The following is a 25,301-nucleotide window of genomic DNA, read 5'->3' as shown; positions in this document are numbered from 1 at the left end:
TCTTTTGGCATTTCTACATGCGCTACTCTTGTTTACAATTAAAAAGAGCTCATTGACCTGAACTAGTCTGGATGCTGGCAACTACGATTTGGCGCTATCAATCTGTAAGTATATACTGTATTACACTACCAGTGTTCTGTTCCCGTGTGAGTTTAAACTGAAGCAGCTCTGGAGACGGAAATGTTGTGAATTTGTGAATGTAAGTGGATCTTCGTTCTCTAACTGTAGAGAGCAGAGATGTCGGAGGAGTTTTGTCGCAGGAGAATCAACCGTTTGCCAGTGAATCGTTTTGCTGCAACACTAAATACGCACTGAGGTATTTAGAGAAGCATGTTGCTTTCCTCACAGCGCCGAAAAAGGCTTAACCTTACCCACACCCCTTTTGAACAGTGATCAGTGAACAAGTCAAACACACACACACACACACACACACACACACACACACACATACACCCTGCAGACAGCTCTGCATTCTCCCCACTGATTTTCAAAGACTCGGCATCCATTCTGTGTTTGCTCTCCACTCGCTCCCCGGCTGCTCTTTCATCATCCACCCGTCATCTGAAAAGCATCTTAAATGATTTTGTTTTAGCTTCTCCCCCCTTTTTTTTTTCATACTTAATCTCGCCTTCATGTTCACGCTCCATTTGGCTTGACGGCACAAAGGTGAATCATGAAAGCCTTTTTTGTTTCAGATTTGTGTCATTTTCATTGCGTAAGCTCCGCTGCTCCGCGCCTTGCGCGCTTGTCGGGGACCCGATATGTAACGCAACATGATTTCTGCTGTTGCTGCTCGAGCTGGCTTCTCTTGAGGTGAAGAGATGTACAGAGAGAGAGAGAGGGAGAGGAAAGACGGGGATTTGACTCAGGGGATTTTGCTCACAAATCATCCAGTTGTTGTTAAAATAAATAAATAAATAAAATAAAACTTAAGTGCAATTAGAGCAGTGGCTAAGTGTTCTCCTCTGCCTATTAATCCCCAACAATTAATGTGCGTGGTTCCATGAAACATATTGGCAACTTTCTTAAAGTGAGATTAATTTGGCAGGCAGGAAGCTGAGTGGGCCTTTGTGGAGCTGGTTATCTTCCCTTAGCACATTGGGCTAAGCTCTCCAAGCATGGTGGAACGAGAAGAGTGTGTGAGTGCAGGGGGAGTGTGATGCAATGTAGGTCATTTGGATGGTGCAAACATCACAAGGCTTGTAGATTGCTGTTCTTGATTGTCTGCAAAATTGGCCAGGAAGAAACGGAATGGTGCCATTTATTTTTCCAAGTGCCTCCGTTAACATAAAATTGTTTCTGCTGGAATCCAGCTCTGCCTCTTTTGACCGAGCAAACATTCTGTCCTGTTTTTTTTAGCTCTCTGTCTGGCCGCATCGTCGGAGGCGTCTGGTGGTTCTTCACCCTCATCATCATCTCATCCTACACTGCCAACTTGGCTGCCTTCCTGACTGTGGAGAGGATGGTGTCTCCTATAGAGAGCGCTGAGGATCTGGCCAAGCAGACAGAGATCGCCTATGGAACGCTGGATGCCGGCTCCACCAAAGAATTCTTTCGGGTGAGGGACCGACTTCAGAACATTTGTGCGTTCCACACTGTGTCTGACAAATACTTTGCGTTACCTTCGCAATGAAATCCGACCGCTTCACCAGCTTTTAATGTGAGGAAGCAGGAGTCGAGAATTTTGAGGTTTGCATTATCAGAAACTTAATAGACCAGATAAATGTAACATTGCATTAACAACAACAGCTGCCACTACCGGGTAGTTTACAGGATTTGCATTGTGGGTAATGTAAGTGCCAGGATTATAAAGGAAGAAGAATGCGTAGAATATAAAAGTTTATATCTCCTGTTCTGCTATATTGATTTAGATTTTTTGTCTTTAAACTGTCCATAATAAGTCATAAAAACAGTGTTTAGGTCAGAATTTAAAATGCATTTTAAAGCAACATTCTGTAACGTTTTACTTCAAGATAACAGCTTCAGAATCATGTTGATGGTTCAGTGTCTTGTAATATAGTGAATGGTGTCTCTGTCTCAGCCCCTCCGCCTCCCTATCATTTGTTTCTGGACTGTGTAACTTCAGTGGGAGTGCAGGATCACAGCGTTACATACGTTTTTACTTTGAGATCCACGTTTTAAACACATACCATTGTTATGATGTAACAAGTTTTGTTTGTAGTCAGCAACTACATTTAATCTGAGGTGTAAACAAATGACATTATATTGCTTTGAATGGCTGTTTTTTAGCCTCAAATAGTATCTAAAACAGGGTACTATTTCATGAAAATCTATCAAATCATAAGTTACACAGTATGATACAGGATAAAGATAGATAAAGTATTCCCACTTACTCCATCTCTTTCTCTCTTCTTACCAATTCTTGCTGTCAGAGGTCCAAAATCGCCGTGTTTGAGAAGATGTGGTCCTACATGAAGGCGGCTGACCCGTCCGTGTTTGTCAAGACCACGGACGAAGGTGTAATGAGAGTCAGGAAGTCCAAGGGCAAGTATGCCTACCTGCTGGAGTCCACAATGAACGAGTACATAGAGCAGAGGAAACCGTGCGATACCATGAAGGTGGGAGGAAACCTCGACTCTAAAGGTTATGGCATCGCCACACCAAAGGGCTCCCCGCTCAGGTAAGTCCCTGCCACTCCAGCGTGGCTCGATAAAAGCCTCCCAGCGCTTTTATTGGCAGCATGTGCATGAGCACCATCTGATCATCTGTCACCTGTTGATTTCTCTATCGAGCTCAGATCCTGCACCATGTAACTCAAATGGATTGGTTTCGGATTTTTGTTAAGTTTCAGTCATTTTGATTCATTTGTGTCCATCATTTCTTTTCATCACAATAGCGCAACATATCAGTAATTGTATCGTGATCTGCGTAGTTTGAATGCATTTTAAAGAGACTAAAAAGGCATGGCATTACTTTCAAAGCATGTCGTTATTCGTTTTCTTTTTGTTCAGCGTTTGCATGCTCTCACAAGGACATTCACAACTTCATCATGCCCATTATCAACACTGACGCTCGTCCGTGTCTGCATATCTACTTAACGTATGCAGCGAACCTATTCATAGCTGACTCGTGAGCGCTGGCAGAAGTGTAAAGTAGGACTGCGAGATTTCCCAACCTCCTTAAGCAATACTTGTCTTCCTGCTGCCCTCTAATTACATCCTAAACCTGCTTGATGAGCATTTGTCATGGTCTCATGCAGCGTGCTTTCAAAACTGAAGCACCCCCTCGAACGCACAGAAACACACATACGAAATGTAAATGCGCCTCTCACAAACCAACAGGGCCCTTGAAGCGGGATTACAGCTTCGAGGGCCAAACCCATATGTCTACTTTTCCACTTACGCCGGGGCTCACACCTTGAATGTGAAGTCAGCAGAGTTGAATTTATATCTGCGACATTCAATGTGATAATTGACGTAATGAATGCTTATTCATACTGGATGTACTTTTTTTCTGCCATCGGTGTCCAAGAGCAGCAGCTGTCTTTTCACATTACATTAACACCTTAACCAACTTCCCGTTCGTGTTTCTCTTGCAACTACAGAGAGAGAGAGAGCGCACAGTAGCTGGTGGCATCTGAAGCTTTTAATCTATCTCTAATAGGCCTCATTCATTTTAATGAAACGAGCCATATGGGGAGATTTTATTCAAACTCGCTGAGGATTCATTCGGGGTTCCACCTTGGTTGACAGCCAAAGGTCAGAGCTCGCTGGCTAGAAAACGCTGCCTATGTCTTACTCCACTTACAGGCTCCATTTAAATTCCATCCAAATTCCATTTTATACGGGGAGTAAGTGCTGTATTATTGACAAGACGAGTGGTGAAATGAGTGTGCTCCCAAGTCATAAAGACAAATTGGTCCAAAACCTACAACAGTGGAATGAGATGCATTGCTGATTGCTGAGGATGGCCCCATCATCCCTCTCTCTCTCTCTGCTAATTGTTATCAGAATGATATGTTATTCTCAGGTTGCCATTCACACACGTCTGATACCGAGCTTCATGGACAGAATAAAGAACATTTAGGCCCGGAGGTGTCGCATTGAAGGAGGTGGAATTGGGAATGCTTCAAAGATTTTTATTTGATGAAGTGGAATGACTTGTTCACATGGAATCAGGCATGGGTGAATGTTCAATGAATGCAAAGAGTTGATTTCGATCATACCTGCAGCGCATTGTTTATGCATCAGTACTACTGAATATTAGTCTGTCAACGATTCGATTTTTCTCTCTCTATTCCAATCCTCTTCTGATACCAAGCAAAGATCTGCTCTCTTTTCTTTTTGTTCCTTTGCTGTATGGAACTCATTGAGTGTTCTTATTTAAGTTATAATGAGTCTGTAACTAAAACCTAACTTCTTAACTATAGTGCAAGTAGAGACATTCTTACACCACCGTTCTTTTGAGAAATATTAATATTTGTGTTATGTTAAGTCTAAAAGTGCGAATTATAACATGACAATCTGGAATTTCAAGTACCAAATATCCTCATCAAACAGAGGGAATAAGAACAGTGCAGCTAGCTAGCTATTTTGCCAACATTGACAATGAAAGGGCTCGCCATTGGCCGAGCAAATGTTAGCTTCAAACATTTAGCCATAGACACTTCACACTTTCTAATTCAGAAACTCTTAGGGTAAGAAAGTAAAGTGTATTGAAAAAGCTGAACAGCTTGCTTCATCAACCTACAGCATTGCTTGCACAATGAACTGGAGCATAGACATAAGGATGGCTCGCAAGCCATTGATGGGCGTGGCTTGAGGTAGGCAGACGAGACTTTCAATCAAGATTAAGAAATGGTGTACGTATTACGTGATCCTTCCAGGAATTAATATGGAAAATATATATTTGAATAGTCAAGATTAAAGTTAAGAGGAATATATGTATGTTGCAACCACTGAGGATGAAGATGAATTATAAAGACTTCGGTAAATCCATCGATTTTCTTCCAACGCCATCAGCAGGTCACAATTTCACTTTGTGCGATACGTTAGTTATAATCAATACCTACCTGTTCTATCAGACCTAGCTGTATTTATATTTATTTCTAATTCACAAATTCTAGCATGCAGACATGCTAAACTATGGTTGCGTACATGATGAACATACTTTATATACTTGCTAAACAACAGAATGTTGTAAAAGCACGTCTGTGCACAAAGCCTCAAACAGGCTGCAGACTCTTGCAGACCGAGGACAGTAAGCCAGCTCGTTCAGCTTTTCTAATACATGTATGTAACACGTGTAGTTCTTGAAATCACTGGTGATGTGAGCAGATTCAACCATGGAAGAACTGGAATTGATCTGTTCCCCCGCTGATATGTGTTTCCACTCTCCACTGGGACTTGAGATGGTTCAAAACTGGCATTTTTTAAAAATTTAATCAGTAAGTCAGAAAACCTGCCTACTTACTAACACAACGCTGTGTTTTTCTCTGCTGTTTCATAGCAGTGAGCATAGCAAATTAGGATTGTTACAGTCATTTGTTTTGCTTTGGACAGCAGCCACTTTGCTAACGCTGTCTTTGTCAGCCGAGCTAAAAGTAATACTACAAGGAAATGCTAGGAGGAAGGAATTTGAAAAGTTGAGTGTGTCATACATCAGTATCACTATGCATTTATTGTGCTTCTCAAGTGGAGAGCAATAGAAGCGAGTCCAATGCAGCAAAAGAACAGAGCAGAACTGAAAACAATTTAGTAAATAATGTGACTTGTTAATTCCAGTGTGCAATAACAGTCCGACAGATCTGCACATCCCTATGGAGCCAGAACAGTCTCATAATGGATAAATGCACACAATGCACGAAAAAGGACTCACAAATGTATTTGGGGAGTTGCGTATATATATATGACTCGATACACAAATGCATTTTCAATGCAAACACAAATATGTTTCAATCCATATATAAGTAAAAAAAAAAAAATTCACATATAAAAATACGATTTGTAAACATATTTGTGATGCGCACACAAATAATTCTTGTTTTAAATATGTGCAATAAAAATTCACAAATGTACAAATCGTCAGTTATTTGCAATTTTCATCAAATACATATTTGGAAGTTGTTAAATTGGTATATGAATTGTGAAACGCGCATTTGTCTCAGTACTTTTAATTTGTAAACCTCCCTGCATTTGTGTGCGGATTTTTGAGACTCATCTAGCACGACTCCGATTCACAAATGCGTTTTTTTAACTGATGTCATTACGGATCTCGGATGATATGGATTTAGAGTCCATAGACATATACCCATGGTTCATAGCGGTAGTCAGCTTTGCTCTTCTGCTTGAACTGGTTGAACTCGGTGTTTACGCTAGCGTAGCTGGCATGCTCGCTCTAAAAACCGGCTTTTAATACAAAGAAAGCGACAAATTGGACAAAAATCGGAGGAAAGTTGTGAGGAAAGTTCTCACAGTGCCTCACCTGTCAGTTTTCACGGAGTGGGCAGATGACATTAAGCAATGGCCCGACGTTAGCTACATCGACATAGTTTATTATCTTATATTTTCTGAAGGTGTTGAAGGCAGAGAATTACGCAGTTACAAAAGCACAGAAGCATACAACTACCTGCACAGTAATAAAACAGGGAAAGTACTGTTGAAGAAACACAGCAAGTTTATATTTCTGAAGGCAGCAGTAGAGCCCAGCCAGAGTTCCAGTCAAGCTAAACATACAGCGTGGATAATGCTGAAGGAAAGTGGAGTCGTGGAGACAGGCGGCTGCTCGTGCATAGCCGGGTTGGGGAAGTCATGTAGTCATGCAGCAGCTATTCTGTGAAAGATATTCATAAACCCAAATATTTATTGTAGTGTCAAAACCGCGAGCCATGCTAGTGTCAGTTCCTCCTTCCTCAGCATGGCATGTAGGGAGCAGGGCACGGACATGTTTGTTGAAGTTGTTGATGTACTACACAAGACGTTTCTGAAAAAACCTTCAATTTTCATGAATTGTTGTGGCAACCAACAACAGCACATGTTGTACCTGAGCTAATTTTAAAAACAATTTAGCGTTTATGACATAACGTTAGTTGTTTAGGGCTAGCTTAGCGGCAGCAGTCAGTCGTGCAGTTGCAAGGCAACCGGAAACAGAAAACCGCTATCTGTCATGGCAGCCCCCATAGGCTGGACTCTAGATCCATATCATCCTAGATCCGTTGCACGCTGTAATGACGTCAGTTAAAAACCCCTCGTGGGGAGGCACTCATGTGATCATATATCAATGTAACAACTTCCAAATATGTATTTGATGAAAATTGCAAATAACTGATAATTTGTAATTTTTATTGCACATATTTGAAACAAGAATTATTTGTGTGCGCATCACACATATGTTTACAAATCTTATTTTTATATGTGAATTTTTTTTTTACTTATATATGGATTGAAGTATATTTGTGTTTGCATTGAAAATGCATTTGTGTATCGAGTCATATATATATACAACTCCCCAAATACATTTGTGAGTCCTTTTTTGTGCATTTATTCCTTTATGTGTGCATTTATCCATTATGAGACTGTTCTGGCTCCATACATCCCTGCTGGATATATGAAAATATATGTTCTAATATTCAGTTTGTAGTGCAGGCTTGATTGCAATTAGCACTTTTTTATGTAACTGAACTCTTCATTTAACAGGATGTTCTGATTGCAGTCTATGAAATGTTCTGTTTATATTCTCTGCTTCATTTCTTACACGTATAATGTCCTGTCACCCCCATGACTGCCTATTTACCCCATCCCACCTCACATACAGCACAATGACCTCCCTGACATCTGCACAAACTAACTGACCAAACTAACCAATCACCTGCAGGTCACCGGATCATCCATCTCCACACACTGTGACTTCTTTCTTTCTGTCTGACTCCACTGGGCTGAGAAAGAATTCAGAGGTTTTACCAGCTCCGAGGATACCTGTGTTCCCTATAGCTGTGTTGTGCACTTGAAGTTGTGGACAAAGACTCTCCTGGTTTCACTAGTAAGAAAGGCAGAACGTCACCAAAATAAATTGTTGCTCCGCAGAAGAATAGACGCTGATTCGAAGGAAAACGACAGTCTGACAAAAGGCTGTAATCTTGACCTCTTTTACACATATTCTGATTGCAGTTTCTGCCTTTTGGTAATTTGTGGCTGGAGAGAGTCTTTGTCTGCAGCCAGTCAGCTATAGGAAATGCACACACACACTCGCCAGAGAAAGAGAGAGCAGAGCTTGGGGAGATGCTTCGGGTGAGGTGGCTCGTAGTCAGTCGCATGGCTTCCTTTCAGAAAAACAACTCGAACAAAGTGAGAGTTAACATTCGTCTGCATTTGTCTCCACTGATAGTTGTAAATTAATCAGCACAGGCTTTCTATTCACCAGGATGCCGTTATGGGTTGAATATTGATAGGTTTCGTTGCCATAGCAATCTGTATGCTGGTGCCACTGAAAGGAAATTACCATCTGTAGACAGACTTCCGCATCCAAGGCATCTCCATTTATAGTGTCTGCTCTGCCAGCCTCCGAGGCCCCTGCTTGGTAAAACCTGACTCTGCTACTGTATGGGAGCTCAGTACTACAGTCCCATCGCAGATATACAGCTAACATGTGCACCCAAAGCCAGTGCTCCTGCTTCATATCAGTAGTTACGCAGGAGTTTCTAACTGTATGAGTCAGTGTGTCATAATCACCACCACCGTGCGACCAATCTCTTTATATCTGTCCCATAGAGTGTCTCCTAATGGCTATCATTTTACATTATTTTCAAGAAACCCAGTAAACCTGGCAGTGTTAAAACTGAACGAGCAGGGCCTCTTGGACAAATTGAAAAACAAGTGGTGGTACGACAAGGGAGAGTGCGGCAGCGGGGGCGGGGACTCCAAGGTCAGAGCCAGTTTGATAAACCCTGCGGGTAACCGGCAGGCCCACGCTGCACTACCACTCAAGCAACACTTAATCTTTCTGCGGTGTGGCGAAGGGCAAAGGAGAGGTGCCAAAGGGCCGGGAGGGGGGTGATTATTTGACCTGCGGTGGCTGAGTTTGAGAACCACAGAGGGGTGTCGTCTCTCCTGCCTGAACAAAAGGAACACCGATAATTTTAAATCGATCAATGTGTGGTGTTAAATCAGCTCGGCCCCTTCGTGCTTGATGATATTTTGAGATGAAGTACATCCATTTTGTAGCCTCTTTACTTTTGATAAAAGATACGATCAAGACATCCGTGTTGTACAAGTGAGGGTTAGCAGTGTGCCGGTTACCCCGAGTGATATAGTAATACACATCTACTGCCTTAGGGAGCCAGCCAAGCTAGATGGAGTATTAATGCATATCACTTTGACTCTGATGTTTCTAATGATGTTGATGTTTTATATATACCTGTGTGCGTGTGTGTGTGTGCTAAGTCGTATGTGCACATGTATTTGCTGCTCTTGCTGTTTCTGAATGAATAACATAAAATAACATGGTATAATATGTTATTTATGTTATTTCCTTACGGTTGGAAGAATCCCAGTAAACCTAGCGGTGTTGAAACTCAATGAGCAAGCCGTCTTAGACAAACTGAAAAACAAATGGTGGTACGATAAAGGGGAGTGTGGCAGCAAGGACTCCGGAAGAAAGGTTAGTCTCCAAGCAGAAACTGTCACCACACAGCACCTCCCAGCACAACCCCCTCCGCCCCTGATCCTAGACCAGCCCCAGGTCCAGTCCTCAAGCCTCTTTCACAATGAGCAATTTTTCCCCATGTGACTCCAGCGGTACTGCTGAACTGGCCCGAACATAAGACGACTCGCAGCACACAAAGTGTAACAATGTAGGCAGATACACTGTGTTAATATATTTTAAATGTGTAGTTGAATCTAAGTAACATTGCAGTAAAAGATCATAAAAAAACAAAGGAATCAAAAAGTTATTTATGAAAAATATAATAATCTAAACTTTGGGGTTATTTTATTCATTTATTGAAAATGATGGAGAGCCAATACATAAATCTACTGAAGCACATATTTTGATTGAATCGCTTTGGCTTCAGCTTTAATTAAGAAGGGTTTTTGGCCTGACAAGTGGCTGTCCAATCCAAGTCCGATGTAACATTAATGTGAAGCAGCGGAAAACCTCGATAAGTTTAAAGTGAGCCGATGTAACTTTTGCTTAACAGCAGCCAATGTGGCCACAGGTCTCAGTTAGAAGACCACACTGTACAGTAAGCAAGAGCATAGCGCAGCAATAGTACATATACAGACAGGTCATTAAGGCCCAAATCTCAACACACTCCTCCGTTACTTAACCACTATAGGGGAAGGGTGTCCTGACTGAAGAGAGGGGTACGGTGAAGTGTCGGGGCTACATGACCCTCCAAACGGAGAACGTGCAGAAGCATACTCCAACAGGCCACAACCGTCCTTTTTCCCAAAAGAAACAGGAAACGATTGCAACCAGTTTGCTTATGTCTCGGTAGCTAACTAGCTAATGACGGTCCCTAATTCTGACTTATTTCAATGTTGCATTCACCTTTTGATTAAGTCGCACACAGTGATAGGAAGTGTTTCTGGGCTTTGCTAACATTAGCCTCCCAAAGCTGCTGGCCATGCCAGACCAAATAAGGCTGTAGCAGGAAAACTGGCAAGTGTATTTAAAGGGATATTCCGGTGTAAGTTTAATCCATGGTCTAAATCACCGTGAAACTGTGTTAGACTTAGCAGACCGCTAATTTACGGAGTTTTATCAACCTCAGAAACGACCGCACGACCGCAATACATTGCAGTAAATGGGTCCAAATATAAACCGCCACCAAAAAGCCACAAATAATGCTCAGAACAGCACCAAACTTCAGCAACAGTACAAATGGGGTCTCAGCACATAGTCCGGGGCATCTGTTTGTATTTGGACCCATTTACTGCAATGTATTGCTGTCGTGCGGTCGTTTCTGAGGTTGATAAAACTTTGATCTCTCGAGAGGGAGTCTAACACAGTTTCACAGTAATTTAGACCATGGATTAAACTTACACCGGAATATCCCTTTAATTGAGGAAAAAATGTGCCATGTTGCTTATGAATCCAACTTTTGATGTATAGAGGAAAATATGTTTTAAGTTTCTTTAAAAAGTTACATAGTCTCAGTTTAAACTACCCTCTGGGGTTTGGGCTGCTTGTTGATGGTTGGCTTTCTCTTAAAGCAACAAGTCTGCCGCACATGGGCCGTTGCAATAGTCGAGCAAACATCTGCTGTTGTAAATGCAAGAACACGTCTGGTTTTCTGATGTGATACGACTGCGAGGAGAGACATTGTCTCATAGTCGGGCCAGTACTCGGGTGGTACTCTGGAGCCTATTTGCTCCCGCTGATTAGCTTGTGTTGTCAGAGATTTAATGTGCATTACCAGCGTGCATACATGAGTATTGTGTTGTGGATTTCTTTGGATTGTTCCATTGGCTTGTTGTACACACAGTGACTACACTTCACCATCTAGGTGGGATAAATCCTCTTAAAATAGATTGTCCAAACCCTCAAATGCACACAGACGCAAACACACAGATCAAGTGTGATGATAACCTTGAGTCTGAATATGAATCATCCTGAAACCAATTTGTTAGACTGCGAATCCTCCCCAAGGAGAAAGAGGAGGAAGAGACACACAGACAGACACGAGGGAGACAGATGATGACATTGGGCCGTTGGGACTTTGCTGAACCCTTCAAACATGTTGAGGCGTGACCTTTGTATTCTAGCCCTAATGATAATCCTTCCCCAACTGTCTCACTGTAGAGTGTGCATGTATGGATGCTAACCCCGTCAATCTGCTATATCGAACCCGAGCCGTAGCAAGTCTGACACTGTGGTTGCATGCGTTCGCTATTTACATTATCCACTGGTAGCTCTTGCTGACAGGAAAGCGTTTGCTCTTTAGCTCAGGTATCTCTGTATCTGTTTAGAATGTCAGCTGGCCTTTCGAGCCTGTCATTACAGGTGTCAGGGTTTTTTTCTTTCTTCCCTCTTGCTTATTTTTTTCATACTTTATAGCAGGAGCAATCTCGGAACCCATCGGATATCGTATGTTGACTATTCAGCCTTGTGGGGCAACGGTCATTCGGTGTTTCAGGGCTTCAATTGTGGCCAGTAGATGGCGATAATGGATGTCCGGGCCAAGACTTATTCTTTCGTGCGATGATCATTGTTTATAGTCCATTTAGCAACGTAAGACCGGAGACTGGACTTGGAGTTGAGGAGGATAACTCTTAATGTATTCTGCATTCGGATGCAGATTCATGTTTTTTAAAAGGTACTAGCAAAGTGAAATAACCGTCAAACCACAGCCAGTGAGTTCCGAGATTGCATATCGCCCGCTGCGTTCAAAATCTTTTGCTCTCCACACGGACTCGTCACCTGCATGCAACCCAAGTCAGCTCAAACGAGATGAGTGCAGGGGTGTCAAACCATGTGCCTCATAGGGCTCAGAGTCCAGGGAATATACAGCACATAGTGCACATACACTACATACAAATGTTATCTGAGAGCTCTTCATTCAGATAACAAATTATTGCCAAGTCTGGATATACAAGACAGTTTCTGATAAGTGTTTTAGAACAAGGAATCATTTGAAACTTTGGAACATTCGCTTTCCTGATGAATGTTTGGTGGCTGGTGGTTTCAGTGGCCAATTGGATTAATTGACTCAAAGACTAAGAATAGGGAGACTGCTAGCATGGTGCTGTCCAAATATAACAAAACCTACAAGCACCTGTAAAGCTCACATATTAACACATTGAATCTGATTTATTTGACTTGCACAAAAGTGTGTAAGAAATAGCTCCTTTAGCTAGTTCCCTTGGTCTCCTGCTGTGTGCTAACCTAAGCTAACGGGCTGCTGGCTTTATATTCACCATAGAGGGATGGTATCAGTGTTTTCATGTAGCTCTCAGCCAGAAGCGAATAAGCTATTCTTTAAATACTTGAGCACCGCTCGCAGCTTGAATATGTGGTCCTTCATATTTTCAGCAATGTTATCATGTGCTTAGAAAAAACTCCCTGACTCTCTGAAACAACTCCAACTCATTACTCTAAACATGTATTAGCTGTGAGAAGGGCTAAGACACTTCATTAGCTATTTCCTTTGGTTGGTTTTAATTATATTTTTTAAGGAGGAAGATTTAACGCACACACGTCGACTCTAAAACATTTCAATAAGTGGGCCACTAGGACCAACTCTAGGAAGCTTTCTGAATACTGCTCCAGGGAATAAACATAAATTCCGCCAGAGTTCTGAGCAGAAACCTGCAGACTCTCAGCCCTCTGAGGCACATAGTTTGTCACACATGAGCTGTATAAAACCTTTATTTACATTACATAATGTTAGTAAGTGACAGGGATTAAAATACAGGCTAAATATATTGTAATGCAAATTTGCCCTTGGGGTTGCATAGGCGTTATTTAAGTGGCTAGAACAAATAAAAAACATCCTCACAGAACTATAACGCTTTCCTCGTGGCATTAATCTTTTCTGTTCTGTATGAAATAACATCCTCATTAGACCCCATCGTTCCTCGAGAGCCCTTTAGATTGACTGATTTAAGTGATTCCATTTCATTACTGACTATAAATAGGCATCAATGTAAGTAGGTAACACTGTAATGGAGAACAACGACCCACAATAAGGAGCAACGTTAAACTGAAGACGTGTCTGTGTTGTTGCTGCATGAATGCATGTGTTGTGGGGCATCTGTGCACTTTACCTGGACCTCCTCCCTCACGAAATTACATTTTAAGGAAACAGTCATGTGTATAAGTATTCTAAAAGAGTTAGTCTAGGTGTTGTGTAAAATGTTTAGAATTGCATAAATAGTCTAGTTAAGCATCTATTTTCAACATCTGGGGCCTGTCTCACAAATGTCACACAGTCTTTGAATTAGCGTCGGTTTGACTGATCCAACGTAACAGCGGTGATCGGCGATAACTGGTCACAGATACGGGTAAGCAACTAGCTTCACATGCAAAAGGTGATGTGCCCAGCAAACAGCCAATTAGATCACAGTTTAAGAGCACTGACTTTAGTATAAGACCAGCACAAAGTAAGCAGACGTGACATTGAATATGCTCAAATAGGATATAAAAAGCGGTAGAAAATAAGTAAAGGAGGAACAACAGATGTGAACCATTAATGTTATAAAATAAGCCTTAAAAATGTGGCAGACATTTTCATGTGTCTCTTGGAATAAGTACAAAAAAACAAGTATGTTTGTCTCTTTCCATTATCGAGGAGAAAGTTCAGGATGAATAAGTGTATGACAAAAAAAACTGAACACTCAGATGTTTCATTAATGTTGCCTCCTTTGACGTAGAGAGGAGCACTGCAGGAGGACGATTTGTTAAATTAAAAAGAGGCCTGATAAAGGCCTGTGACCAAAATTTAGCTTGAATAAATCACTGGGAGCCCATTTTCAGCATGCAGACATTCTTCCCTTTTTAAATTAAAACGTCTGATGGCTGCTCGTCATTAAGGGCGCCGTCAGAATACGTCTTATTTAGATGACAGTGTCATCACGAAGGCGCCTCATATCCTCTGTTCCCACGGTGATGGAATACGAGTCCAACAGTCTACATTTAACTAGGCGCTGAGAGAATCTCGATGCAATTAATATGCAAGAGTAGATTTTATTAATGGCTTCTCCAACCACCCACTGTACTTTCTGTTTTTGTGAGAAGCCCTGGTTTATAGCCAGAAAGGGGGACTAGCTGTACTGACGATTTATGATATAATTTTATCAATACATGTGGTTTAATGTGGCAAAAGTTAAGGCAGCAGTCCTATGGCAGCCTATTATTCATGTTAATAGATGTTTTGACCTATCATTGTGTATCAGGCTGTGCCATCATAAATCTGACGGGCGACACCTTTCTCTACTGTACCCTCGCATTTCCATCGCCTCCGCCTCGAACTTGATGTTTTCTTAGAAGCTCTGTTTTATAGCCAGAGGAGAGCTCTGCACTACAAACCTTTGATACATATATTTCTGATAAAACAAATTATCCTCAGAGTAATATAGTAAAGCCAAAGAACCGCGGTAACGCTGTGTTGTATAGTGTGGAGGACTGAAACTACCAGAAATAAATGGATGGATCAATAAATGAATTGATATGCCATAACATGCATTCTTGTTCTGTATATTTATGTATTTGTTTTATTTCTGTACATACATTTCATACATACAATGAAAAATTAAATGGGAAAGTTAATATATTATTGAATTAATACAAAGGTAAATAAATACATAAACAAATGAAAGCAGAATGTTTCTGTATGGCACATTTTATAAATTGATTAATGTCGCCATTTATTTTCTATTTTATTTTGGTGCATTTAATGGCATATTAATTCATTTATTTGGCTATTTATGTATTTCTTTCAGATTTTGGCAGGTTCAGTCCTCCATTCTTCAGTAACTGCTGGGACTGTTGATATGTTTTCAATCCTTAGCCTGGAGAAAAGTTTCTCCCCGTTTTAGTCTTCATCGTTAGTGAAACTGAAAAGCCAGAGTGCTATTATTCACAAAAAGTTGGGATGCTGTGCGAAAACATACATGAAATGTGTGTGATAACTTGCATATCTTTGTTGACATATTCTCAATCGAAAACACTGCAAAGACAATATATATATAATTTTTTACCAATCAGCTTAAAAGTGCAATATGTAAGAATTGATCTCTTGTCGAATTCAAACAAACAAGTGGCAGTGTGTATCTTTGGAGTGACCGCTGACTGCTGCAGATACTGTAGGTTAGCTAGTTTGCTCAGTTAGCCATGCAGCTAGCAGTCTGGACTGGGAGTTTAGAGGACTGGCAGAGGGTTGATTGGGACGGGTCAGGGCTAGCTGGTTAGCATGCTAACTTCAGTATATATCATTTCAGCACAGTACATAGACGCCATAACGTCAGAACTGGTAATCTTTTAATTTTAAAATGTTTAGTGAACATTCTTACATATCGCATCTTTAATATATATTTTTATAAATGTACGCTTATTCAGAATTTGATTGCAGCAACATGTTTCAAATAAGTCGGGACTGGGGAAAAAAAAAAAACTGAGAACGCAGTGTGAAGCTCCAAAAACACCTGTTTTTCCACAGGTAAACAAGTTGAGTGGTAACAGGTGATGGTTTTATGACTGGGTATGAAGGGACATCTTGAAGGCTCAGTCATTCACAAGCACAGATGGGACGACGTTCAGCACTTTGTGAAACACATGACTGTATAAAGGATATTACTGCAAGGGCTCAGGGACACTTGTCCAAACTGTTTACTCGGTAAACACAGTTCAATGAAAAATGATTGCGTTCTGTTTTCATTACGTTCTACGCAGCGTCCCAACTTTTTGATCCAGATCCAAGTTTTCCAGCTAACATATAAAATCCTAGTTTGTGAGACAGGTCTCTGAAATATGTCTTATTGTTAATGTTGGTTTGTGTGGAGTTATGTGTGTGTCCTGTACTATTCATGTACCTGACATGACTGTGTATGTGTGTGTGCGAGTGTGTGTGCGTGTGTGTGTGTGTGTGTGTGTGTGTGTGTGTGCGTGCATGTGTGTCTGTGTGTGTGTGTGTGTCTGTGTGTGGGTGCTCTTGATTGTGTCTCTGATACTTTTGAGTCCTTGCACTTCCTGTATGTAAAGCCAATGTTAGTCTGTAAGTACACATGTGTGTGAGTCTGTGTGTCTGTCTTCAGTTTTGGGTCACATGTATGTAAAACTGTAGAGTTCTGTTTTGTTGCCACTCTCGCTCCTCACCCCTTGGCTGACCGAGATCCCTGTCCCTCCCTCTCTCCCTCCCTCCCTCCCTCCCTTCCTCCAGGACAAGACGAGCGCTCTGAGCCTCAGCAATGTGGCGGGAGTCTTCTACATCCTGATCGGCGGGCTTGGCCTGGCCATGCTGGTGGCGCTGGTGGAGTTCTGCTACAAGTCCAGGACCGAGTCGCGCCGAATGAAGGTGTCCACCGCGCGAGCTGCTGCTGCCTCAGCCGCTCAGGCCTTTCACTGCTCAGCCTTAGACAGTGGTGCTAGCGCCCCCTACACAGAGCTGCAGAGCTACGGCCTGTACGCCAACAACACTGTTAAGATATAAGGGCAGAGCACAGCCACGGGGTAGGAAATGCTGTGATCAAGCCATGATGATGATGATGATGATGATGATGATGATGATGCTGATGACATCCGCCTCCTCACCCCCCGCCCATCTAACCGTGATCACAGTAGGGCCTCTCACGGCTTCCACCGCAGTGCAAACGCTCTCCTGTACCTCTCTCCTCCTCTGCCGCTCCGTCTTTACATCACCGATCTCCTGCAGTGTTGTTGAATCACTTGATTTTGAAATTGCCATTACGCCTGTTACTTCATGTTCTAAAGATGACATGTTAAGCACAGTGGCTGAACAAACCAATCATTTTCCTTGTGTTAGCATTCAGTTGTTAATATATTGCTTTTTCTATCAGTTTGGCTTTCCAGGGAGAGTCAACCAGAAACATCTAAACTACATATTTTTCTTTTTACCTTTGGTGCTATTTATCCTCTAGATTGTTATAATTGTTGTAGAGTGAATATAATGGAAGTCGACGGCATTTGGCTTGTGGTGCTCGGAGCATCCGTATAGAATACACTTGAAAACTCGAAAAACAGTAATGTCTCTTTCCAGGAATCCAGAGCTTGTTGTGAGCAGTTTTCAACAGGAGGATTATGATAATAATGTTATTATTAACAATAATTTGAAATTTGTACTATTTAATTTGCAATTTTGCACTACAGCAGATGGCAAATCTGAAAACCAGCACACTATAGGTCAAGCAGCCAAGAGCAAGGAGATGAAGAGGGAGAGAAATTCCCCAGCCTTCCTTATAAAATCGCTCAATTTTGTGAGTTTGAATTGGAGAAAACTTGTTCAGTGTTTTCTATGACAAATTCTTAATTATATGGAGACTTTTCGTAAATTCGGCGTACATTATACATTATATTTTTTCTTTCTTTGTGCAAAAAGCATTGTGTCTGCGTGTCCTTGTGAGGAATGTGTTTATTTGCATATAGAATGAGGAAGCGCGATCTGATCACAAGTGGGTCACGCAAGATGCATGTCGAAATGCCTAATGCCTGGCGAACCTTTCCCTTGTGATTGGATCACACGTTATTGTCACACGTTTATACCAGGAACACACAGCCTCATAGTTGCAGCACACTGAGGATACAGCATATGTAACGCAGATCTGCCCGTGTCTGTGTCACTGTGAACAGAGACTCCGGTCTGCAGTGTAGTTCATAAACTTGATTGGTAAAAACATAGAATAGTAGTGAATATTTAGGCTTCAGAAAGAAACTTGTTCCTACATGAACTGCTCACAACGAAGTCTCTAGATTCTCTTGAGTATCCAGGCCAGGATTTTTGGAAAGACATGGCGCTACTGAGTTTCTGAAATGCCACCGGGTTCCATTATATAAACAAGAAGGAAGACATCTCTATGGCCGAAAACTGATAAATAGAACTGTGGGTAAGAAGATAAATATGTGTTTTTGGTTTTGGGTTTGAACTGTCCCTTTAAAATGACCTTTGGATGTCACTAAACAAACACTGTATAATAATGACTGTAGGTAATATGAATATTTCATTTATATCAGAGTATTTTAATGGTGAATAATGCTGAATCTGAAATTCTTTAGCAAAGTAAACACAACTAGTTCCTCTTACAAAACTGTTCCTCTCAGGCTTTTGGTTCAGTCCCATCACGACACTCATTACAATAATCTTGTAGCTCACATTCACAAACCCAGACATTTCCCTCTGCAGCACAGGTATAAAGGCAATTTAAATCACAGTGGTACATCTATCTGCCTCTGTCGCTCTGAGCAAACCTCTCCCCTGCTCCTTCCTCTCTGTTTGCTGACTGTCTCGCAAATGCAGGGCCCATTGTGGTGAACATCCTTTATATGTATACCATAAGGCAGGCCTGGTGCGGCTCACATGTGTTCCATCACTGCTTTAACCTAGAACAGTCTTAACTCCAGTTGTTGTGTGTTGGGAGATCTGAAGGCACGGACTTGTTGCTTGTAATGCTTTCGCCGGCAGATATGAGGTTTTGGTCGTCCGCTTCGCGGATCAATTTGCAACAAACAGCCCTTTCGATTCATTCCTCTGACATCAAAGCCCCATGCTGCTTGACTCTTTGTGTAAACAGCAAAGGAAAAAAGGGCAGGGCCGAGGCGAGGACTGATCTTCTACATGCATCTCTTATGTTTTAATCAGCCCACGAAGAGACACCTGATCCGTATGCTGATGAGATTGTTGAGGAGCCCTATTAGTCTTAGCCTTTTGCGCTGTTTGGCTTGAAAAAGAAACAACAACCCCCGCTCCAATTAGAGGACGGTGTAGATCTCCAATCCCTGTGCACTTACCGGTTGCTCCAGATTGCGCTCGCTATGACCAATTTAATCAGCTGTAGCACAAGGGATGCGGGTGAGGCCCCAAAAAAAGGCACATACACACATACCGAGCACACGTGCGCCACACATCATTACGCCGGCTTTCGGGCCCACTGGCTTTTATTGCGCTAGACTGGAGAATGGAGCTATTAAAGCAGTGAGTGAAGCCTCAGCTCCCCTTCTTACTGCCCACACTACGCTCTGCTCCTCCTGTTACAAATTAGTACATTGATGCACATCAGCCAGCGGCACGGTTTACCACCCGCGGTTATCACTCAGGTCCAGATAAAGAGGGTGAAAAGCAGCACCCTAGGACTCCTAACAGCTCATTTTGCTCCTGGATTTCTTGGCGCACCAGCACCACATTCACATAGTGACACAAACAGCTGCTTATGCGCATTCTGCAGATAATTCGATGCGCTGCTACCTCTAACTGTTGCATAAGATCTCTTTGTCTTGATTGGGAGATGATGTGTGCATGAGACTGAAATCTGGCATGTAGACTAATTGCAATCTGTCTGCTCCCGACAGCAATCCATCAGCGACGCCATGCGCTGCTCCACCCTGACCAGGATGAGTGGCAACGGGAGCGGCGGCGAGAACGGACGAATCCTCACCCACGACTTCCCCAAGACCGTTCAGACGCTGCCCTGCATGAGCCACACCGCCAGCATGGGACTGGGTGCCTCCGGCATGTGATCATCACGTGACTGTGCTGGTGGCGAGGAATAGGCAGGGTGGGGCAGGAGACGGAGCACAAGACTCTGAATGACCTCCAAAATCATGGCTGTCCGGTTTGACCCATCTACTCTCCTGGCTGTCGTCGCGCCCGACTTGAACAAGACTTAACTTACTGCCAAAATGCACTCTCGAAAAAAAAAAAAAAACGCTCCTTCAAAACCACAAACAGAGACTCGCAACGTTTTTTTAAGATAAATGGATGTTTGACAAAGAGATATCTGGGGGGGGGGGAACAGAAGGGAAGTGTGCTGCAATAAAGAAGCCGTCACCAGGGGCGTGTTTTATGAATTTTTTACAGTGTTCATTTATGTGGGGGAAAAAAAAACTTTAATCTTCGGTGTGACGCCTGCGCTGTGCCATTTCGATGGAGCTGTTGACGTTAGTCTGCGTGTGCAATATCTTCACCTCCTCTGCTGACCTTGTACTACCTAGATGCTTTCCGATGGCCGACGGAACGCGTCTTTGCACGGATGTGTGGCAGAGGAGGACGAACACTTTGATATTGTTTTGGGACGTTCCTGCTCTCTTTCACTCTCACATCCACGCGCCATTTTTGGAAGGACAACGTGCTCTGTGTAGCATAGCCCGTTTTTATGATATAGTAAATGGTTTACACTGTTGTAATAGCGCAAAGGAGCTTAGTCAAAAGTAGTCTGATCTTATTGACGCTCGACTGAAGGTTGACACTGTTAACCAGACTTACGACAAACATGCATTGCTGCTACACCTCATTTAACACATCATGCCTTGTCTTTGTGCCATATGACCATTCTCTCTCTCTCACACAAACACACACACACACACACAAACACACACACGCTCTACACATGTTGCTACTGGGTCGTTTGTTCTGCTAGCAGATAAAGAGTTTTAGTATTTAATGATGACAGAGACAGTCAGAGGGCAGATGTGCTCACTTTGACCTGTGTGAGAAGGGTGATAAAGGTTATAGAGAAAAACACACTGACACATTATGTACAGTACTGAGTGACCTTACACTGTATTCTACTGTTGTGACATTCATAGCATATCCATTGATATACTAGGGAGTCTCGTTGCAGCACATCTCAAAGGACGAAGGTTGACGAACAGTATTCCTCAGACTTTTGTTCAAGCTGTTGCTGCATTATTCACTTTACCCCTGTGATGTATTTTTGGCGGTGTTCGGTTTTAATGAAACGGGCAGCGCAGCTATTCGCTCTCAAATCGCTGAGAGTTGGCTTATACCCTCTGCAGATCGTGCGTGGCCAATAAAAGGAGAAGGGAAAAACATTGAACAAGTTGGCCTCTCGCTGTTGCTAGCTAGCTCAGGAAGGAGGCGGGGTTTGAACGGTCGGTGCGACTGACACATTCACAGTCACTGTTATCTGTGCTCATTGGAGGTCAAGGTGACGGCAGCGGCTGCAACGCACGGTTCTCCCATTCAGATCATGTCAAGAAAACAGAGGGCAGGGTAGCAGGCACTGGACGGTAGAAGGCTTTAAAGGCCTTCAAGGAAGATTCCACCTGGACACAGTTTGGCTCCTGCAAACACAGATTGACTGTTGGTGATGCACTTTGCATTTCTTGGCCCTTACTGTCGATATTGGTGTATCTCATACTCATGCTCATGTTGAGGGTTAGAATCAAAAAACAGTTTAAAGGATAGAGGATGAAGTAAGGTGGGGCAGGATGATATACTTTTCTTACTGTCAACAAATCCCATGAAAGGGCGATGACAACAATGCATTTGTTCCCCACACAAAGGCCCTTGAAACCTGTTTTTCTCAATCAGCTTCCCACAATGAGCAACAGGGTCCTAGATGGACAAACAGGTGTCTGACCATTTCAAACAGTTTTGGTTATTTCACATGAAATATTCCTTATTGCTGGTCTCACATGTGCTCTACTCTCTTTTCTGTCGTTAGTGGGACTGTAGATGATGTCACGTGTATCTGTGAATTCATGAATGTGTAACACTTAAAGATACAATGTGTAAGAATTAAGTTGAAATTGACATTCAAAAATTAAAAGTATCAACAGGAATAACAATCCTCACGTTATGCAGCCATTTTATCATGTTGCAAAGATTATTTCCTGAAGTTAGCATGCTAACTAGCTAGCCCTCACTGGTCCCACTCTGAAGCTCTAACGCTTCCCTGTTCTCCAGACTGTTAGCTGCGTGGCAAACTGAGCTTACTAGCTAATGGCAGCTAGAGATATAAGCAGTTAGCGGTTACTCTAGCGATGTACTGGTTGAGTATGAATTTGACAGGTGATCAGTACTTACATACTACACCTTTAACAACGTTTTTTTCATCATTTAAACAGGGTACATTTTGCAATAAATGTGTCATGTATTTAAGGGGCCTTAATACTTATTACGTATTGACGAGATTTGAACTGTTAATAGAACAGTCCAAATTCAGTTCTGATTCCTCTATATGACCAAGCCCATTAGGGAGATGATTAATTATTTCTATGTATTAAGCTAGTTAGTTAGGTGCTCATACTGTACCTGTTTTGTCATCAGGGGCTGCCAGAATCAACAATAGTTCCTTGTAGCGGCTCTAAAATATGCTCAGTAATTAGAAAATGTTACTCAAACAGGAGTGAATAGTTAATTTGTTGTGGACTATTTTCAGCAGTGGATTAATTAACATTTGGTGTGCTAATGGCTGCACACGGCAGACTGACAATGCGGGAATTATCCAAAATAAACTACAGTGCCCATGTTCAGGTAGTGAAGGAGGAAAAATATCAATGTGGCTCATCAATATGTTCTTATTAGTTAAAAGCAGCAAACAAAACGTTATAGAATTGGTCGCACAAGCTATACTTTTTTTGAAAGGTCACGTTATTGTAGGTTTTGGTATTTTCATGGGATTTGTTGACAAAAAAAGAGAAGAACAGAATGTCACCAGCCGTTAAACTCAGCAGTCTCGCAGGTGACAATTGTCAAAGCAGGAGATAAACTGATAACAGTTCTTCACGGAGCCTCACAGCCCGAAGCGAAGTGAAGGGTACACTCTGTGCCTTCTCCGACACGAACACCTTTTTTTCCTCTTCCCTATCCATCTCTTTACCTCTCTCTCCGCCTACACAGCTATTCCACTGCAGAGCACGACTATTTCAGCAACCTGGATTATCAGACAATAATTCAAAAAATACAGGAGAGCGTCAGGTGAAGTCTGAGCGGGTTGAGGGTAACGTGGGTGCATCAAAAAAAAAAAAAAGAAACACTAAAATACAGTCCTTAAATGTACCGAACATCACCACGCGTTACGGAAAGAAAATCCGACAGTGTCCCAAGGGCGTGATTTTATTTTAAGGTGACTCGAAGGTTGCTGCTTCAAGAAAAAGGGATTCTCGCTGCTGTCGGATGCCAGAGGTCGGCTTCAGATTGCATACCGCACACTCTGGCCGACCTCTCGTTTTCGCAGCAGAAGGCCAAGCGCCTGTACAAAGGCAGCACTCATCCTCTGCTTCCACAGCTGGTCGTGTATTATTTCTCTTCTCCTCTGAGTTTCTGCTTTAAAAAAGGAAAAAAAAAGAAAAAACACAGTACCAAATCTAATGTGTGACCTCTCTTCTTTCTCCGCATCGTCATACAAGCGAGGAAAAATGGGCAGTCAGTCAGAGATTACTGAAATCATACATATCTCCACCAATTATGTATATAAAAAGGCTTTTTTTCTCTTCCCCAGTGACGATGTTTGTTCTCCCAATCATGCCTCAGTGTACCTGAATTAGTTACCTACCGCGTGAATACTTTTCCTTTTCTTCCCCTCATCTCTGCGTCTTCTTTTGCTGGTGTTGTATTAATTAGGACACAGCACAGCACTCTTCAGTGGAGGCTTTGCCCCCGGAAAGGTGTTTTTATACGCCATAACAGATTTGTAAAAAAAAAAGGAGAAAAAAAGAGACACTCAATGTTTGTATTATAAAAGGAGAGTCGAGGTGCCGGGAAAGAAAAAAATAAAACACACACACACACACACACACACACACACACCGTTGTTGAATAAACCGTAGACGCTAATGTTCTTTGAGTTAATTCCATTTGATTTCGTTGCAGTTTCAAAAACGATTTCCTGTTGGTGTTTTTTGGAGTGTTGGAATTCAACACCATTTGAAATATTTCTTTGTCGCTTTTATTTCCTTTTACACAGTATTTTACTACTGGAATAAACGGCTCACCAGAGGTTTAGTTCACTGGCGACGTCATTATTATTATTGTTGGTGTTTTTTTTTTTAAAGCTATGGACAGGGTGTTGCTGAGTTTTTCAAAGTAAAACGATGGTCAGTAAAAAAACAAAAACAAAGGGTTCGCAGTCTTAAAAAAAACATGTAAAAAGGAAATTCAAATACTAGGAATCAGACTTTTGAGAATAAATTTGTTTTCTAACCAAAGTGTCCTGGAAGGAAGTCATCATGCTTTTGTAACTGAATAAAGGAATAAACTACGTGTATTTGTTCTTTTTTTTTTATTCCCACGGGAGTTGTCCTGTATATCTTCCACCGGCAAGTGGGGTATGACTTCAGATTTTTTTTTACAAGAAAAGAGAGAAATAAAGTGTTGCCCAGGTCACAGAGGAGTGCGGTGATCCAAAAAATAATAATCACTGGCTCTTTTCTGTCTCGCAAGAAAAAAAGAGCAGCGAGGCAATTCAAAATGAACCAACTTGTGTCGGTTTTATGGTCGTCGACAGGGTCATACAGATTAGGGAATACAGACAACACTTAATTAAGGAGGACTTTCACATGCATTCCACTCGAGCCAATTAGCATCTGTAGGTGTACATCATTTGCATGTGTAAACATAGTAAACGGGCCCGCATAATGAAGACAACAGAAAAAAGGAAATCAGGAGAAGAATATTCCACACGGATGAAGACAGGAAATGTTGTTAGAGAGAGAGAGAGAGAGAGATGACATACAACAAAGGTCCTCAACTCAGCACGGGTTCAAATTGGGGACATTGTGGTTTGTGGTTGTTTTGTTATTAAAAATTCACCAAGTCCCTGTTAGTCTGAACTCAAGTTTATTATCTTTAATCTTCACCTTCTCTGACATGTTTGAATAATCCAGATGCAGTCCGGCCCAGTTTCTGCCACTTAAGGCAACGCTATGTAGAG

The 25,301-nt window shown here is 42.0% G+C and overlaps 1 protein-coding gene across 1 annotated transcript in view; it reads left to right on the top strand.

Moving 5' to 3' along the window:
* LOC115568536 (glutamate receptor 1) overlaps positions 1-24,635 on the top strand; it is an 85,677-nt gene extending 61,042 nt beyond the window's left edge. Inside the window, 10 exon segments of the mRNA XM_075488154.1 lie at positions 1,360-1,558; positions 2,394-2,641; positions 8,766-8,880; positions 16,835-16,969; positions 19,975-20,028; positions 20,030-20,066; positions 20,069-20,136; positions 20,138-20,188; positions 20,190-20,210; positions 20,212-24,635. Of these exon segments, the coding sequence (XP_075344269.1) occupies positions 1,360-1,558; positions 2,394-2,641; positions 8,766-8,880; positions 16,835-16,969; positions 19,975-20,028; positions 20,030-20,066; positions 20,069-20,136; positions 20,138-20,188; positions 20,190-20,210; positions 20,212-20,292 (1,009 nt within the window). The 3' untranslated portion in view covers positions 20,293-24,635.
* The last annotated feature ends 666 nt before the right edge of the window (positions 24,636-25,301 follow it).

This window comes from Sparus aurata, chromosome 18, assembly GCF_900880675.1.
Source record: "Sparus aurata chromosome 18, fSpaAur1.1, whole genome shotgun sequence".
Classification (NCBI taxonomy): domain Eukaryota; kingdom Metazoa; phylum Chordata; class Actinopteri; order Spariformes; family Sparidae; genus Sparus; species Sparus aurata.
Note: the sequence above shows the minus strand (reverse complement) of the source record. Positions and strands in the feature narration are given on the sequence as shown.